Source organism: Phragmites australis, chromosome 1, assembly GCF_958298935.1.
Source record: "Phragmites australis chromosome 1, lpPhrAust1.1, whole genome shotgun sequence".
NCBI classification, from domain to species: Eukaryota; Viridiplantae; Streptophyta; class Magnoliopsida; order Poales; family Poaceae; genus Phragmites; species Phragmites australis.
This window is the reverse complement of record NC_084921.1, coordinates 37,421,508-37,438,784: the sequence shown is the minus strand read 5'-3', so window position 1 is coordinate 37,438,784 and position 17,277 is coordinate 37,421,508. Positions and strand designations below refer to the sequence as shown.

The 17,277-nt window shown below is 44.2% G+C and overlaps 2 protein-coding genes across 2 annotated transcripts; one reads left to right on the top strand and one right to left on the bottom strand.

Moving 5' to 3' along the window:
• The first annotated feature begins 3,389 nt into the window (after nucleotides 1-3,389).
• Nucleotides 3,390-4,821, top strand: LOC133917518 (uncharacterized). The gene is made up of 3 exons (XM_062361406.1): nucleotides 3,390-3,714; nucleotides 4,181-4,246; nucleotides 4,328-4,821. The coding sequence occupies exons 1-3, from the start codon at nucleotides 3,540-3,542 to the stop codon at nucleotides 4,636-4,638; spliced, it is 552 nt and encodes a 183-aa protein (XP_062217390.1). The 5' UTR covers nucleotides 3,390-3,539; the 3' UTR covers nucleotides 4,639-4,821.
• A 356-nt stretch (nucleotides 4,822-5,177) lies between these two features.
• On the bottom strand, nucleotides 5,178-7,019 carry LOC133917508 (cytochrome b561 domain-containing protein At2g30890-like). The gene is made up of 4 exons (XM_062361398.1): nucleotides 6,366-7,019; nucleotides 6,036-6,197; nucleotides 5,782-5,930; nucleotides 5,178-5,685 (listed from the first exon to the last, which is right to left on the bottom strand). Exons 1-4 carry the CDS (start codon nucleotides 6,504-6,506, stop codon nucleotides 5,334-5,336), a joined length of 804 nt encoding a protein of 267 aa, XP_062217382.1. The 5' UTR covers nucleotides 6,507-7,019; the 3' UTR covers nucleotides 5,178-5,333.
• Nucleotides 7,020-17,277: the final 10,258 nt, after the last annotated feature.

The following is a 17,277-nucleotide window of genomic DNA, read 5'->3' as shown; positions in this document are numbered from 1 at the left end:
GGTTCACTGATCTAACCAGGAGGCAATAACATAAATATTGTTCCACAATGATATCAAGCAAGCAATAGATATACAGGAGTCATTTATCTTGACGTTTCAATTTATGTATCTAATAAACCAACTTGAAGTGACTGAAGACAGCTTGTACAGTCCTATTTGCAAACAGTATAATTAACAGGAAGACATCCATTACAAAGATAGTGATCCATTGCAAACAGTCTTATTTGACCTTGGGGAAAATACCCCAGCCCATGAGTACCCCGAGGGTGTACTGCAGTATACAATGGCTACTATAATTCTCAAATTGATATAGCCTATATAAAAGAAGTAAAAGGTTAGTAATAGCCTCATATGTACATAATTATAATATAATTTTGGGAGCTAATTTCTCATACTCATTCTCTCTATAAAATGAGCCCCCAAGGGGCGGGCAGGGGGCCCGAATTCCTTGGATCCATTTTTCACATATCTCTTCCTCTCGCTCTCTGCTCTTGGCACATCGTCCTTCTCCAAGCTTGAACCTCCCAGTTAGGAGAGGCTCTCGCCGCACTCTGTCCGAAGCATGGTTTCGTGCCCCAACAGATGGCACCGTCTGTGGGGACACGGATAAAAAGTCACTACAAGAAGCGTGCTGGGCTAAGGGAGTAGCATCGAGAATTCTCACCACCAGGGAACATAACTGGCGGTGGCTTGCTGCGGTCTTCGGTAGATTGGTCGGCCTATCATGTGACGGGGACTCACAATCTGGTGTTGCGAACGTGCAGACTCATCTTTTCTTCTGCGACCTCGATATTGCTGTCGCGGATTGGCTGCACCACTGCGGGCTTGTCACTCTGCGCAAGCTTGACGTCGCTGTCGCTGGCCTGAGGCACGAGGGAAGGTCGCTGACACGCTGCTCGGTGCACGCGGGCTCACCGTCTTTCTGCGGGCGCCTCTCCCAGCGTGGGAGACGGCACTGTGTCATTCTCGCAAGGCTTGTCCGCATCATCGAGATGGAGGCCCGCAGCTTCGAGCAAGGCACCCTTGAACACCAAGGTAGACTTGCGAGAGGGCATATGCGGAGGTGAATGCCATACATGTCCTGGCACACCAACAAAAAAAAAACAACGCTAGGTGGTACATGTGCTTTGACTTACTCTCGATCCGGGTAAGGTTGAGTAGCACACTTAAACAACGGAGACCAAGTACTTGCACTGGTTAATGGGCATAGGAGTGTAGTGCTAGTTTCTTGCTATATCCTGGCCTATTTTATTTAGCAGGAGCTAGTATGCATGCCCTAGTAGCCTAGAGTTATGCGCAAGGCTAAAGCCTACCCTGTTACTGCGTCACGGGTATGGCCAAAGGCCTGCCGAGTTACCACGGTCTGCAACGCGTGCACGGTCTAAAAGGCATGCCATATTTATTAGGTGTCATCCAATCACCTTTGTCTCATGTCATTTAGCTGACCTTGCGTTTGTTACTCTTAGAGCTTTGAGCTCCTAGATATCTAGGCGTCATTCGCCTAGCATCCAAGCTTGTGGAGTGACACAGGACATTTGTGAAGGTTCATCCTCGCCTCTACAAGGGAAGAGAACTTTGAGTAAGCCCAAACTCGATCTTCGTGGTCGCTTGGTGAAAGAGACCTGGCTCTTTGTAAGCAGCTCAATGGAGATGTAGGATCCTTGGATCCGAACTTCGGGAAACAAATCCTTATCTTCTTTGCTCATTTGTGTTCATTCTTGTTCTAGTTAACTTTTGGGTGATTTGTCATAATCTACATGGTTGTGTGTTTGTGATTGCAGATAACTTGTGAAAAGGACTCACTATATCTTTAGAAACATGTGGTAACACATAGAATCAACTAAACTTGCTTAGGTGTACTTTTATTTTAATTTCGTTCTTTGTATCCGGAAAGTCCGAGTTGAACTTGGATGACTAAACCCAAAAGTTTCATATTCTGTTAATCCGCTACAAAGTTTTTTTTAATTTTTCAGAAACACCTATTCACCCCCCCCCCCTCTAGATGACATCTCGAACATTCAATGTTGCCCATTGAACTACAAAATCCTTGACGACCTTGATGCCAGGGTACCTAGCCTCCGACACATCTTGTTCTTATTGTACTCCCACAGCACGTGATAACCTTCACTCACCACTAGGTTTGCAAAATGAGGATTGTTCCAATCCGCAGAGACATGAACATCATCCTCATCATCTGAGTTATCATTTTTCAGGAGCTTCTTCCTCGTACTCTAAATCCTCCTGCTCCATCAATTCAACTATATCTGGGATGAGTTCCCCCTTATTTGCCTCACCCCGTTGGTTCCATTCGATCAGCCGAGATCTGCATTCGGTTCTTGCACCTCGTGTACCACTATTTTATCATCCTCCACCACAATATTTGCTACACCTTCGTGTCCAACATGCAACTTCCCAACTCCCTCCCTATACCTCCATTGAGCAAACAACATAAGTGGCCAACTATCCTCAGTTGCTAGCTTCAGGTACCACCTCCAACCCGAGATTGTAGTTATTGAAAAAGTTCCTAGAAAATATCTCCACCTCCACGACTCACTACAACGCTAATGGTCGCATCTTATTGCTCATGATCTAATTTGAAATCCCGCATTAATCTAATGTACAATGTCCCAAAACTCCTTTCTATTGGTCTACTTATACCCTTAAAAACTGACTAAAACCCCGACAGATCTACCCTATCTGGACCATTTTCTCCTTCTCCGAAGAAAATATTTAAATACCACTTATCTTACATATCTAACCACGATAAAAAAAAATGCTTTTATTTTAGCTTACAACAACTATATATGCTAGATCTACAACATCTAAACATAATAAAACATACTTCAAATGTTGTAACCTTGAATACTCAACCAACTAAACCCAAGTATCAAGTCCTAGGTCTAACAATTACTCTAACTTACTCTAAAAACATAGATGTAATAACAATACAACTAACCCTACATTAAATCTGCTAACATTACTCTACACTACAACCTAGGTCGGATGCCTAATCTATATCCAATCGAGAAATATGGGCGATAAAACACAGATGAAATGTGGGCGATGAAACAAATCATCCAATCGATGGAGTGATTTCCTCATGTCACTTGTTGAATGTGTGATACGTATTTATCGCGGGTTCAAAGGCCGACAGAAGTCTATTTATGTCAAATTTCAAAACAGACATATATTTTTGTAAATTTCAGAAATAAAAAATATATATAAATAAAAAAAATCTCAACCACAGCACAGCCGGTCCTTGGAGCAAGCTCGTTCTAGAACATTATTCTGCGGGACCGCCCATCCACCCAGCTCCAAACGGCGCTCGAACATGTGGTGCGCCGCGGCCGTGCCAGCGCTTCACTCTCCCCTCGCCGGGCCGGCCATCCTGTGGTCGAGACGTGCGGTTCCACTCACGCCGCGAAAAAATTGCGAATCTGCCGATCTTCTGGTAATAAGGCCACGTCGAGCAACCGGCGGACCCCTTCTACTACCTTCCTCTATCGCCTCGTGACGGCCTGACCTGCGTCGACCGATCCATGGCGTGCAGCTTCTCCCCGTCCTCCACCACGAGGCTCCAGGCCGTGGACGCTGCGGCGTTGAAGAGCGGCAGGGCACCCCTCAAGGCCACCGTCGCCCCCGCGCAGAGGTCGCTCGGCAGCTGCAAGGCGGCTGCGCGTCAAGAAGGCGCCACGCAGGAATCCGGCGTCACAGGTACCGTACCGCCTGCACCTTGCAACCCTCGAGCTATTGAGCTATCGTTAGTTGTGCTGGAACATCCGTACTGCACTTTCTTTTCTCTGACGAAACAAGGCAAATGGTTGCAGAGCATATGAATTGTGTGTTCATGCTACATTCAGTAACCTGTTGATCGCGATGGCGATATCAACATATACAATGTTTCAGTTGTATCCCTCGCAACCAATAATATATATTTCAATTGTATGAGTTTACATTCTATCTATGCTATATCGGAGATAATGCAAATCCAATTCCTTGGCCATTCAAGCCTGAATTTCAGATGAAATGGAAGTGCCGTTAACTAAAGTCAAGTTGTTGTTGTTTGAAGTATGACTCTACTCCTATTTGGATTTGCAATTTCCATATCTAGCCTGTTTCTTGCCATGCTGCTAATGGCTACCAGGTGAGATGACTAACATCACCATGTTATGTTCTGAAGTTTCTTCGGCGCGCACCCAGCTGGACCTCCTGGAGCAACTGACATCCCCAACATATGATGGCATTGGTAAGCCTACTAAATGATAATACCTCGTTGTCAACCTGATCCAAAATCGACTCTTACGACAACTACGAACTGGCTCGATAGGCTTAGAGAATGGTACGCCAACAGAACCCCGTCAGCGCACTACTATCCGCGAGCAATTGTCGGCGCTAGCCAACGGTAAGGTTGACGAGTTCACCCTCCCATTGGGCAAGAAACTGAAGGAAGGCCTGAAGAGCCTCAACAACCTGACCGTGTCACAGAGGAGGAACATCAAGAGGCAGGCCCTGCTTACCAAGGTCAGTGGACGTAATGACTCGGTGTTCTTCGCGACTGTTGGGGCGTTTGTCCTCGTCCCGCCTTTCGCCATTTTAGCTATTGCTGTCCTAACTGGTTATATCCAGCTCTTGCCTTGAATGAAAAGGTGTAGGTTCTTAAACTAGTCATCTTCAGACTGGTATATAGGAAGGATGGTTTTGCTCTGGAATAGAATTGTATATATACATACTAATAAGTTGTATGTGGGGTAAGTAGGTTCTGTATGAAAGGTTGTAAGCACTTGATATTGCAAAGATTTAGCATAAGAAACATTGATAGAACCGATATGAACACCACGAAGAAGACATGCAGAACACTGAATACCAACAGAAATAATGATATAAATTAAGTTGTGTATCGATAAAAAATCATGTGGTACAAATTCAAGGTAATCTCTTCCTCTCTTTAAAATTAGCACTGTGAAATGTTGCGTCTCCTTAAGTGCTGATTCTGACAAACCTGGAAAAAATGTGCGCCCATAGAACAATGAACATATGATTAGAACATGGACCTCCATCAAACACAGTTATGATCATTTCGTCCCTGAAGACATACTAGTATAATGTTGCACCTGTCTGCTTTCGATAAACTGCCTAAATGGTAGCTCGAAACGAAATCCAAAAGGCAAAGTGCAAGATACAACACCAGAGGCTCCAATCCTCTTCAATTTCAATTCAAGTGTAAAAACTGTACAATATTCCGGAAGATCTCTCACATGTTCTATAAAAGGCACACCTCTCAAACCAAACAAGTTAACAACCCATAGCAGCATTGCCATATTCTTCAGCAAACTTTACAGGGCCAGCCTTCCTACATTGTCTTTTTGTTTGGACATTTCACTTTGCACCATAGCCAGCTCCTTCCGAAGGGTAGTCGGATAGGTTCTGTGATTATCGGTAGTCCTTAGCTGCTGAACGGGGAGATGTCCTTGCTTCATCATGTAGCTCCATCTGTCTATCATGAGGTAGAAGAAAGCCAGGAAGGACACCTCAACGGTGAGGAGGCCGGTCCAAAGCCTCACACTCTTCGTGGTTCTGTCATGGTAGATGCGCAGGCCAATGTAGACGTTTGTGATGCCTGTAGCGCAGATTGCGATTCCGAGGATCCAATGGAAGAAGTACCACCGACTCCGTAACTTAACACCTCTGCAGAAATATGAAACAGGATATGGTCTAGGCATAAGCTTTGTAGGAAGTATCGAAAGGTTGCTGTGATACAAAAGGAAAGTTGTTTTCTTCAACCTTTCTGGTCTGAAAAACCCGATAATTGGCTGAAGCCACATGAATGCATATAGTGCCAGTCCTACTCTTTGGTGATTGTTACTGAAGGAGTTTTCGAAGTTCATTAACGACAGTACTGCACCGCCTGTAGCGAGAAGGACAGCCGCGATCTGCAGACTCGATTGAGCACAGAATCATCTTCTGATGCTCTATAAGGAACAATAAGACAGAAAACATTTCTAAGAAAAATGTTATGTCACGCAGAAGATACAAACCTGCGAAATGACATGGCAACAGAAGAGGAATCTGACGCATCGGCCGTTTTGAGATTTGGTTGACATTCTGACTAGTATTATCCCTACCGGCATCAAGAAACCAAAAGAAGACCAGTGGAACAATGCGTGTAGCTTGAGCTGAAATGATACTTTGGGTGTCATCTGGAAGAAAAGCAACTTCTTCAATCAATAGTGTAACACTGCTTGTTCCAGAAACCATTAAATATATGAATCAACAAAGCTTTGTTATCTGAATATAATTCAGAACTAAAAATCCTAGAGTGTGATGAAAAGACTTCAAACTAGATGTAAGAAAAACACTCTGATTACCTCCGAGGGGTGCACGGCCTTGTTGTGGCTTTGATTGATGTTCTCCATGGAGTTCGACGCGCCGTTGGATGGCGCAAGAAGCGAAAGAATCACAAAGCTTGCGCACAGAAAGAGCAGTCTTCTTCTCCCAGACGCTAGCATTTGTGCTGGTCAATTCGACCACCCCCCCAGAAGGAACAACTCAATAACAATCCCACAAAAGTAACCTCCAGAGGGGTTCCTAACTGGAGGAGGATCAACAAATACAAGATCCCTTTTGCCTACACTGAACAATGGCAGAAGAAGAGGAGCAGCAAACTGAACCTTAAAGCTATCTTTTCTTCCCTACTTCTGAAATGCTCCTTTGCCTTGCAAACACACTAGAATCCCAAGAACAGGGAACGAAAGGAAATGCAAACTGGAGCTCACGCTTCTAGCAGGTTGCCTTGTGTCCCGTGGGAGGTTCTGGTATGATGATCATCCGAGCTCCCCTTTTGCTTGGTGCTCTGCAATATATTGTGGTGGACTTCGTTAGCTCTGCGTGGGGGGACCGGGGAACGGAGCGAAATGAGAGGAGGGAGGAGGCCTTTTGAGCGCATTTGGGCGAGCTTTTTACAGTTCCATGGTATGATGATGGCTATGGTAGGGCGAGGAGAGGCTTTTCTGGTGTGGTGGGGCGCGGTGGTGCAGCACGCGGTAAGAACTCTGCGCGCCTCCAGCTGAAACGCAGAGCTCGGGGGCTCAAGTGCCGGCCAGGCGTCTGCCACCCGGTGCGCGTCCGTGCCGGTGGAAACCGGCGGCCGGTTCTCTCTTAGGCCACGTCGGATTAGTATTATTTCCCTCCATTTTTATTTTATTGTTTTGAAATTTTAGCATGCATTTAATCTTCCGGTGCTTCGCCTTGTTTAGAGCAAATTTGCATACGCCTAGCACCTGCCGGTAGCGGCAGCTGGTAAGCTGAAATTAACCGGGCCGGTATCGGATGGGAAATAGGATTTTCTAGCTGCTCCTCTCACCAACTCCATGTCAGCATGTTTGATGGAAGCTCATGCATGGGCTTGCCTATACCTCGTGGCTAGCTACAAGTAAGATTTGGAGTAGCCGTCACTTTGATTCATGCGGTTTTGGCTGCAAAAGAAAGGAGAGAAAGGTGAAAAGGAACAGATTGACAGGGGTAGGCAGATTTGCATGGCGTAAGAGGCCGCAAAGCAGTGGTCGTTGCTAATGGGAAGTTCAGTTTGCGTGTCCTTGTCATCAGTACCTGGAGAATTTTCCGAATCTACCTATGGATCGCTTCCGTTGTTTGGGCGCTACAAGGTTTCTACTTGTAGAACTACATAAATATGATGATTGTTAGATAGCAGATACAAAGCAATGTGCCGGGTAGTCTGTTAGGTTTCCTGGTGCAGCAATGAGTTGTTATCATGAGTTATACTGTGGAAAGTGGTAACTGTATTACCAAGATGATGTGTCACAGATGCTATCATGTGTGAATCGAACACTTACCGTTAATGATCGAACTAACTGATTGTTCTTAACGGTTACTCATCGTAGGCGAAACCTAGACTGGTCTAGATCACATCAATCTGCACCATCTGCTGAATGACATAAGTTTTTGGAAGTTCAAAGCATCTTGTGCATTCAGCCCAAACGATCAATTGCATACGTGACTGCGAAATTAACTGTTCCCTCTATTCATGGCACAAGTGGCAGGTTCAATTCTACGAATGAAAGATTTTGGATGTTTTTTTTATAAACACTTTTGTTTTATGAAGAACCAGACTCGGGAGATTGTGTTAAGTTAAAACGTTTAATCAAAGAGGACCATGCCGCCCTTTTCCTCTAAATTATGTAAATTGGCGATTGGCAATGATGACCTTTCAGAAGGAGATAAAGCGCCAACGACAGCAATTAGCTAACACGCTCATAATGACCGGCCATTTTCTACTCCCAAACACAATAATTTTTCCCATCTTTGCCCATAACCAAGGCATAATCCGATGGAGGATAACGATAAATAGCGGGATAATGTTTCACAAATCTTGTCACACGCTGTCCAAATTATACGCTCACGAACAGACCGAAACACCAAATGGCAGACATGCTATGAGTTTGCATACTGGTGCAGCAGTCTCACTTATTAGATCCTGCAGTCCTGGACCTGGACCAGTGCTCAGTTTGTCCATGGAAATCCAATAAGGAGACCAGTGGAAATGGTTCAGTAATACTACAAGGCAGCCTTTGGTCTTCATGCCACCATCATGTTGTTGTGGTTATTATCCTCTGTAATACAGTATCTGCTAGGTCACCAAAGGTAGTGTTTTTTTTTTTTTTTGCAAGGAAAAATGTAGTGATCTCTGGTTTCTTTTTGCAGCGATAAAGTTGACATTTCAATGGTCAAGGGGTGACAAATGATCATTTCACCCTTCGCACACACTTTGACTCACCGCTTTGAGTAGCTCCAACCGTTGTTCTTCAGAGCTTACACTGTAAGCTTAACACTAATCGGCACTCCTGAGTTCTAAACTTTCAATAAAACAACTCTGCATATTTTCAGTTGTTCCAACTTCCCAAGAACAAAATATTCTGAATGCCCAATCTTGCAGTATGGTATACACAAACAGAGGCAGTTGACACCAGCATGTGGTTGCAGAACCAGAAACTGACACAGTCGAGTCCAACAATGTGGTTGCAAGCACTGATGCATCCTCCACAGACGGTTGCTGCCTTCCTCTTGATCACCCACTTACTTTCTTGGAAAATAAGCCAGTACGTAGCTAAGTAGCTCATGGATTTGGAAATGCAGTTCGTTCGAAGCATAATGATGGCTGCGATCTCCTTTGCAACAACCGCATTTCACCAATGATCTCCACCGGAATCCGATCGGTTCGTGCTGGGGTCCTTGGCTCAAATTAAACTGCCGGGGCCCGGGTGGCCAAACCGGACGCAGAGACGCATCAGTGCCCCCTGATTAGAGTGTGTATCAGTTTTGCTGACGGTATGTGTCTGTGCCTCGAAAGATTGTGTATGTGGAACCCATGAAAAGATATACAAATTGAAAAGCTTCATCCTATTGAGGCTGACAGGCGGTGTCTGTGATCACTTTGTCCTCAAGAAACTGATGTTATTTTTCCAACGTGTATGATTTTTATTGCGTTACTAAGCAATTTGGCCGAAACAACCCATCCTTACAAATAAATAGCAGAGCTCTATGCATGCCTTGAAGTACTGTGATTTGCGAGAATTTGCAGTGACAAGTAGACATGCTAGCGCACATGCACGCAACTTGCAATTCTTTGTCCAATGTAAGCAGAGGAGTGAGCATGTTTTTTCCTTTTTTGTAAAAAAAAATATTTTTATTAATTCTTTTAGAGCAAGTAATTAGATGGTCTGATGACATATTTTGTATGGTGCACCTAATTATTTCCCACCGAATATGTGCATTTTCTCCCCAAACCTTATAATTCCATTGTCTCTTTTCGTAGATAAGCACAGAATGCAATGTTAAGTGTATCTTTTGCATGAAGTGACAAGGCATCTGTTTAAAAAGAGGAGCCCTTAATTTAGATTTATCCCTACACAAAGAAAAGGGGCAAAAAAGAACACCAGAAAGAATTCATTAGAGGACGAGATGTTTCCATTCTTAAAAATCTCTTTGCTACTGCTTTGCTAAACAAGCCTACCAACCATGGTTTCTAGAAGCTAGATTATCTTCTGAATAAATGGTTAATTGTTGCTAAAGTTTTCGTAGAATTATGGATATCTCTACCTTCGAAACCAAATGGTTAAAAAAAAGGAAGCGAAACCGTTAGAAGGCTCTCGCGACATGGCGACTGCCGAGCTCCATCACATCAAAATCCACCAGATTCCTCAAATCCTCTCCAGAGATCCTCCTAGCCCCACCCTAATCCAAGTCTCCGCGTCGCTCGCAACCCCGCCCCCACCCTAGTTTTTGCAATCTCCAGGTGTTTTCATCCAAGATGAGGTGGAGTTAGTCCCTGAGACTCTATGTCTACAGCTTACAGAGGAGAAGCTCGAGGAAAATCCAGCAAATCCAAGGCAAGATTAGATCGGCCAGAGCTCGGTCATGTGGGTGGACAATCACGCCTTCCAAGATTCAGAGATCCAGCAGCCGACGGATGCTGAGCTACAGAAAGGTGAGTTTATGAAGCTGTTAGGAGTGCTCCCCTCCCTAGATCCCCTTGTGCTAGACCTCCAATGGCGCAAGGCGCAATTCATGGGCGGTGACAATGGCCCGCTGTGCCCATCCCTCTGGCATGCCATCCTATCGAATCTAGATCTGATTGAGCGAGTAATTGCAAGGCACAGTGTAATTTCAATGAGAGATAGGATAGCTTAGCACCACAATCATAGCCCAAAGAAGCAGAGAGGGCAAAGGGCTCACTGTTTTCAGCCTCTCAGGAGCACACATCATTCAACCTCGATAGATAAACATCACATCCCATCTTCAGAGCAGGGTTTGACGCATTGCATTCAATCCTTGGAGCAACTCAGTTCAACGGATACAGAAGCACCTCTAGCTGCCCGCAACATTTACCCAAGCAACTGCAAGGCTGAGACTCTACAGAGGCCAGCAATTGAGACAAGTCATGTGCACATACCCTTGAGACATCAACTGCAGTAGAACTCAGGGCTTGAGGCGATAATGGAGAGATTTTGAGAGATGAAAGATGGTGTATGATGAAAGGGCGATATTGGTGGAGGAAGGAGCCTCGTTCATCGTCCTCATTAACTTCACAACAACCAACCACCAGTTCATAGTAGAATAAGGAGCTCTACTTAAAGAGAATGTTGGATAAGTGTTTTAATTGTCTTACTAAGGATCACAGGGTAGCCAATTACAGAGATCCAACACGATGCTAGAGCTGTAGAGGCTCAGGCCATATGGTTTCTCAGTGCATTTCTTCCTCCATACATCCCAAATCTCCAGCTCCCCCAGCTCACCAAAACCTACATACAACATCAACCAGCAAGAGCTTTGCTCCTGAGAACCAACCATACCTCAGAGCTCTCCTGAGCAACCTACATCAGCCAAGTCCAATAAAAAAAAAAGGCAAAGTCCTGTTGGAGGAGGAGAAGTAGATGACGACATATCTAGGGGACCCTATTGCAAGACTAGCGAGGGAGTTTTGTGTTGTGTCAGCCACTAGTGCTATCAGAAGGGAGAAGGATCAACTATTGAGCAAGACAGCGGTGTGTTGGCTGCATGGCAATAGAGTACAAACTGAACCATACCAAGTGATGGATGCACTCACTCAAGAGTTCAGCGTTCAAGTAGGAGAATGCCAGGTTGTCAAGCACCATCGTGAGGATTTTCTGGTGATTTTTTCCCACGTGCACCACTGTAATGTTGTGACCCACCACCATAGAGTTCCATATGGAGGCAGAGATTTCCAATTTACGGAATGGACCGAGAGGAGGTATGCCACCCTTGCAAACTTTGAGTTTCATGTCAGGCTGCGCATCAAGGGGTTGCCGGTTCATGTCTGGAGTGAGGAGGTGGTGGCCCAGGTGATCGGGAGGCAATGTTCTACCCACCTTCTGAGGAGTATTCATGCTATAGAGAGCAAACCCGCACTTATGATATGTGGGCATGGTGCTTGGATCCTAGCAGGATCCCAAAGGAAGTTTGGCTGACTCTGGTGGAGTCAGATGCAGAGCTCTCACCAACTTCTATCCCTCTTCTGCAGGTGATCAACCATCATGAAGAGCCTGCAGATTTGAAGATAGGGTGGTCCTACCGCCTGCTACTCCACCTTGAAATCATGGATGACCTTTCCTTCCTCACTGATGACCTAGGCAACTGCAACAACCCAAACATGCGTTAAAAGAGAGAAATTAACTGGCACTATGGAGTGTCGGATAGTGAATAAGATGTGCTTCCACCTCCACCAACAAGAAGCTACAAGGAAGATCATCAACCAAGGCGTAGTAGAGATGAGGATGAAGATCGAGACCAAAGGTGCAGGGGGACTAGGCACCACCGGAGCAGGTCTATTTGGTCTCAAGTGACGAGGCCCTATCATGATGTGAGGGAGCACTTCCAAGGTTCTTCCCACAGGGAACGCCGTCGTAGTGCACACAAAGATGTCGGCCACCACCGCCAGCACACTGGCTCCTCGTCGAACAGGAGTCCTAAAGCCAGGCATATGAGAGGAGATGAGGAGAGGAAAGAGCAGAAGGAGACACCTCCAAGTTCACCAGACAAGATGTTAGGGTACATAAGAAAAAGGAGGAGAAGAATGTTAGGTAAAAGGAGGAGAAGAATGTTAGGTTTGCAAACCAGTGATCATGAAACCACATAAGAAGGAAATCTCTAATGATCCAATTGCTGATAGGGGTGACTTCCTGGACATTTCCAAAACCTGACAAGCCTCTATGATCCAATGGTCCATGAGACAGTAACTAACTCATTGCTTGCAGGACGCAACAACTGCCAACTGCAAAGCCCCGGAGGCACGCCGAGCCCAATCACTTTGTTGAAATATCATCACACACAGGCAACCATGCAATGGTCACAGGAGGAACAAGACAAGGTGTCAAGTGGAGGGATTGGAATTGGGCGCTGATGGAGTTCAGCTCATGGAGATGATGGCAGAGGTATAGGAGGATGCGGTAGGCCTTACCCTGGTGAGCGTTGACAACCCATCGTTGACTAGTAGTGTAGATATATCCAATAAACAATTTCATTTAGTTTGTCACAAAGCCCCTTGAACCACCGCTAGTCAGCACACAACCGAACCAAAATTACTCTTCTCTGCATCTAGTAAACACAAATAACACAAAATAACAAGGCAACTCTACAGAGGCGTAGTGAATGCCTTGCAAACAAGGCAAAAGAGACGCCAAGAAAGGGGCTGATGCAATTGACCAAAGTTGTTCTTGCAAAAAAAAAAAAAAAAACTCAGTGAGTTATCCCCCCAACAATCACACTAATGATATTGTGGCTTAATTATTTGCAGCGCTTTGAAAAGCCGTTGACCAAGGGGATAATGGAGGCAATTGCAACCATGGTGGACAAGGGAAATCAGAAGAAAGGCAAGAAAGGGAAGAAGATCGTGCCGGTGGCCACATCAGAGGAGATGCCAGCAGCAACCTAAAGACAGACTTACTGCAATTAGAATCAGTTGTGTGTCTCCTTTCATAATATCTCGATTAGCGTCATGTGTTATCCTTTGTCACAAGTTTTGTATGTGCCTATTAGGTATATTCAAGTCCATCAAGTGGATGCTTTGTATGTGGTGTAGTAGCCGAGCATCAATTCGTCAGGAAGTTATGTTCAAGTGTTTGAGTCCAAGAGTCAAAGTAGTTAGAAAATGGCTAATGAACAGCTTTGCTCCAGGGACCAGTTGCTGGGCAGGAGCAACGTCTAGCAAGCTACATGTTCAGCTATGTCAAGCTATGGGCACTGGTTTATCCAGACAAATGAAGAATTGTGGTGTTGTCCTATATTTGAATCATGTCGTAGCGTAACTGTAATTTGTTGTGTTGGAATATGAGGGAGTTGAATGCACAAGCCAAACGTGCGAGTGTTAAAAACATGGTGCACACTACATGAGCTACAATTGTTTGTTTATAGGAAATGAAGATGCAGACCCGAAACCAACAACTGGTCACTGAAACTCTGGGACATTAGTATAGCAAAAATTACATGTCCCTTCTGTCGATTGGAGCTAGTGGAGGTATTCTCCTGGCATGTTCACAAAATTATTTCACTCTCAATCGAATCCAGGCAACTCAGTACACGATATCAACCAATATTACAATGATGCATGACAATATCTCTTGGTCATTAGAGGGTGTTTACGGCCCCCAATCGGACGAGGATAAAATTATTTTCCTACAAGAACTCACATCACTGAAATCTAACATGGTGGCTAAATGGTTGATCGTGGGTGATTTTAACATGATATCAAAGCAGAAGATAAGAGTAACAATAGGCTTAACCGGAGAATGATGGTGAAATTCAAGAAAGCTATAGATGATCTCCAGTTAAAAGAACTCAAGTTAAGAGGAAGACACTTTACATGGTCCAACAAACAAGAAAATCCCACCTTCACTAGAATAGACAAAATTTTCTGTACTCCAAATTGGGACCTTCTCTTCCCCAAAACCAAACTCCAAGCCCAGGCGACAATGCATTCTGATCATTGCCCCCCTCTTCCTTTATGGAGAGATGCCGATTAGCACATATAGTGGCTTCAAATTCGAGTCCTCCTGGCCATCTATGTCTGGCTTTGTGAAAACCGTTCAAGCTGCATGGGATCAGCCAATTAACCTACAGGATGCCATCCTACGAATGCATGTGAAGCTGAACAGGACAAAAAAGGCTATAAAAATTTGGAAAAGAAATATGATCGGCAATGTCAAACTTCGGCATGAAAATGATTGGCAATGTCAAACTTCGGCTTGCAATTGCACAAGAGGTCATCTTCAGGCTCAATGTTGCATAAAAATCACAACAATTATCAGAAGACGAATTTGAATTTAGAAAACACTTGAAGGACAAGGTAGTAGGACTAGCCGCAATAGAGAAAACAAGGGCACGACAACACTCAAGGTTAACCTAGATATAGAAGGAAGATACTAACACAAAGTTTTTTCAGATTCGATTAAACTCTAGACAGAAGAAAAATTCATACAATCTTTGTTTACAGAGAGCGGCCATGTCTTCTCGCATGAACAAAAGGAAGAGGAAATACACAAAAAATTCATGGAGCATATTGGTTTGTACAAGCAAAAGGGACTTGGGTATAAATTAGGAAAATCTCGGATACCAGCCCATGAATCTTTCGAAGCTGAAAGAGCCGTTAGAGGAACAAGAGATCCTTCAAATAGTTAAGTCCCTATCAGCCGAGAAAGCCCTTGGGCCAGATGGGTATATCGGACTATTCTACCAAAAATGCTGGCCTGTTATAAAAGATGATTTGATAGCAACAATTCAGGATTTCTACAACCTAAAAACAGCAAAGCTTGATTTAGTTAATAACACAAATATTTTGTTACTACCAAAGAAGACAGAGGCAACGCAAGTGGGCGACTACAGACCTATTAGCTTGATCAACAACCTTTCAAAGCTTATCACAAAAATGCTTGCAAATAGGCTAGCTCCAAGATTTAAGGATCTGATATCAAAATGCTAAAGTACATTCATAAAAAAGAGATGCATACATGATAATTTTATTTATGTCCAGAATATGATCAAAAACCTGCATAGCAACAAGTTGCCATCTCTCTTCATAAAATTAGATATTTCAAAAGCTTTTTATTTAGTTCATTAGGCATACCTTATAGAGGTCATGCAAGCCATGGACTTTGGACAGAAATGGAGAGACTAGATCTCAGCCCTTCTAAGGATGATATCATCAAGAGTGCTTCTAAATGGTTCCTTAGGGAAGTCAACCAGACATGCTAGATGCCTAAGGTAGGGAGACCCTTTGTCGTCGATGTTGTTCATCTTGGAGATAGATCCGTTACAGTGAATTGTTGACCTTGCATCTCAATGGAAGATTCTTGACTCGATCCTACCTCGCTCGACACATTTAAGGTGTTCCCTGTACGCAGATGATGCGGCCATCTTCGTAAATCCAAGCCCATCAGAGTTGAAGGCACTGGGTGACATCCTAACACTCTTCAAGGTGTTTCGGCTTGATCACAAATCTTAACAAAACAGAGATTTTCCCAATCCGATGCGAGAACATTCCGCTAGATCAACTTCTTAGTGTCTTCCCAAGCAAAATTAGCTCCTTCTCGGGCAAGTACCTAGGATTGCCACTTCACACACGAAAACTGAGGAGGGTAGATGTGTAGCCGTTGATTGACAAGCTTGGGAGCTAGTTGCCAGGGTGGAAGGGCCGAATGACAACATCGGCAGGAAGGGACACATTAGTTAAATTTGTCTTATCATCCTAGCCTACATACCATCTAATAGTCTTCCCCAAACAAAAGTGGCAAACCAAGTGCATCGATCGAATTTGTAGGAGCTTTCTATGGAAAGGTGAAGAGCCAGAGAAAGTCAATGGAAGACATTGTTTGGTGAATTGAGCCACGGCATGCAGACCAAGGCAGCTTGGTGGGCTTGGTATTTTGGACCTATAAAAATTCTCAAGAGCACTCAGGATTAGATGGATGTGGTTAGAGTGGGGCCATGAACAAAGACCATGGCTGGACATGAAAATTCCATGTGACCAAACTGATAGGGACCTATTTCATGCATCAACAGTGGTGCACTTGGGAGACGACAAGCATGCCTCATTCTGGCATTCTTCATGGGTTCAAGGTCAGGCACCCAAGAACATAGCTCCCACGCTGTATGAAAAAGCAAAAAGGAAAAATAAAAAGGTGTTGAATGCACTCACTGATCAGCAATGGATTAGAAACTTGGGATTGCTTTCCACTCAATCGAAGCTTCATCAATTCATAAGATTATGGGAAGGCATACATGGAATCACTCTAAATCCTGAACAACCTAACACGATTACATGTATATGGACACGGGATGGATAGTACACCACAAAGAGTGCATACACCATCCAATTTCAAGGTGCAGTAAAGAAACCTCACATGATGTCGATCTGGAAGGCCAAGACTGAACCAAAATTCAAGTTCTTTTGCTGGGTGCTCATGCAACGGAAAATCTTAACAACGAACAATCTAGTGAAGAGAGGTTGGCTCCATGATCAAATTTGCAAACTTTGTCGAACAAAAAATAAGACACCCACACATTTGTGTAAAGACTGTACCTTCACAAGAGAGGTTTGGAGACACCTATCTAGCTGGTTGCACCTTCCACACCTATCGGGATTCAATGACATGGCTACGATAAACAAATTGTGGCGGAAAGTATGATTGATAATATATTGCCAAAATCGCGCCGAATTTGACGGCTAGCAATATACTTTTAGTGGAATCT

Coding starts and splice junctions, on each gene's coding strand:
- LOC133917518 (XM_062361406.1), top strand. CDS start 3,540: ATGGCGTGCAGCTTCTCCCCGTCCTCCACCACGAGGCTCCAGGCCGTG. Junction 3,715..4,180: donor GCAGGAATCCGGCGTCACAG/GTACCGTACCGC, acceptor TATGTTCTGAAG/TTTCTTCGGCGCGCACCCAG. Junction 4,247..4,327: donor CCCAACATATGATGGCATTG/GTAAGCCTACTA, acceptor CTGGCTCGATAG/GCTTAGAGAATGGTACGCCA.
- LOC133917508 (XM_062361398.1), bottom strand. CDS start 6,506: ATGCTAGCGTCTGGGAGAAGAAGACTGCTCTTTCTGTGCGCAAGCTTT. Junction 5,931..6,035: donor GTTGCCATGTCATTTCGCAG/GTTTGTATCTTC, acceptor TCGAGTCTGCAG/ATCGCGGCTGTCCTTCTCGC. Junction 5,686..5,781: donor GGGTTTTTCAGACCAGAAAG/GTTGAAGAAAAC, acceptor ATATTTCTGCAG/AGGTGTTAAGTTACGGAGTC.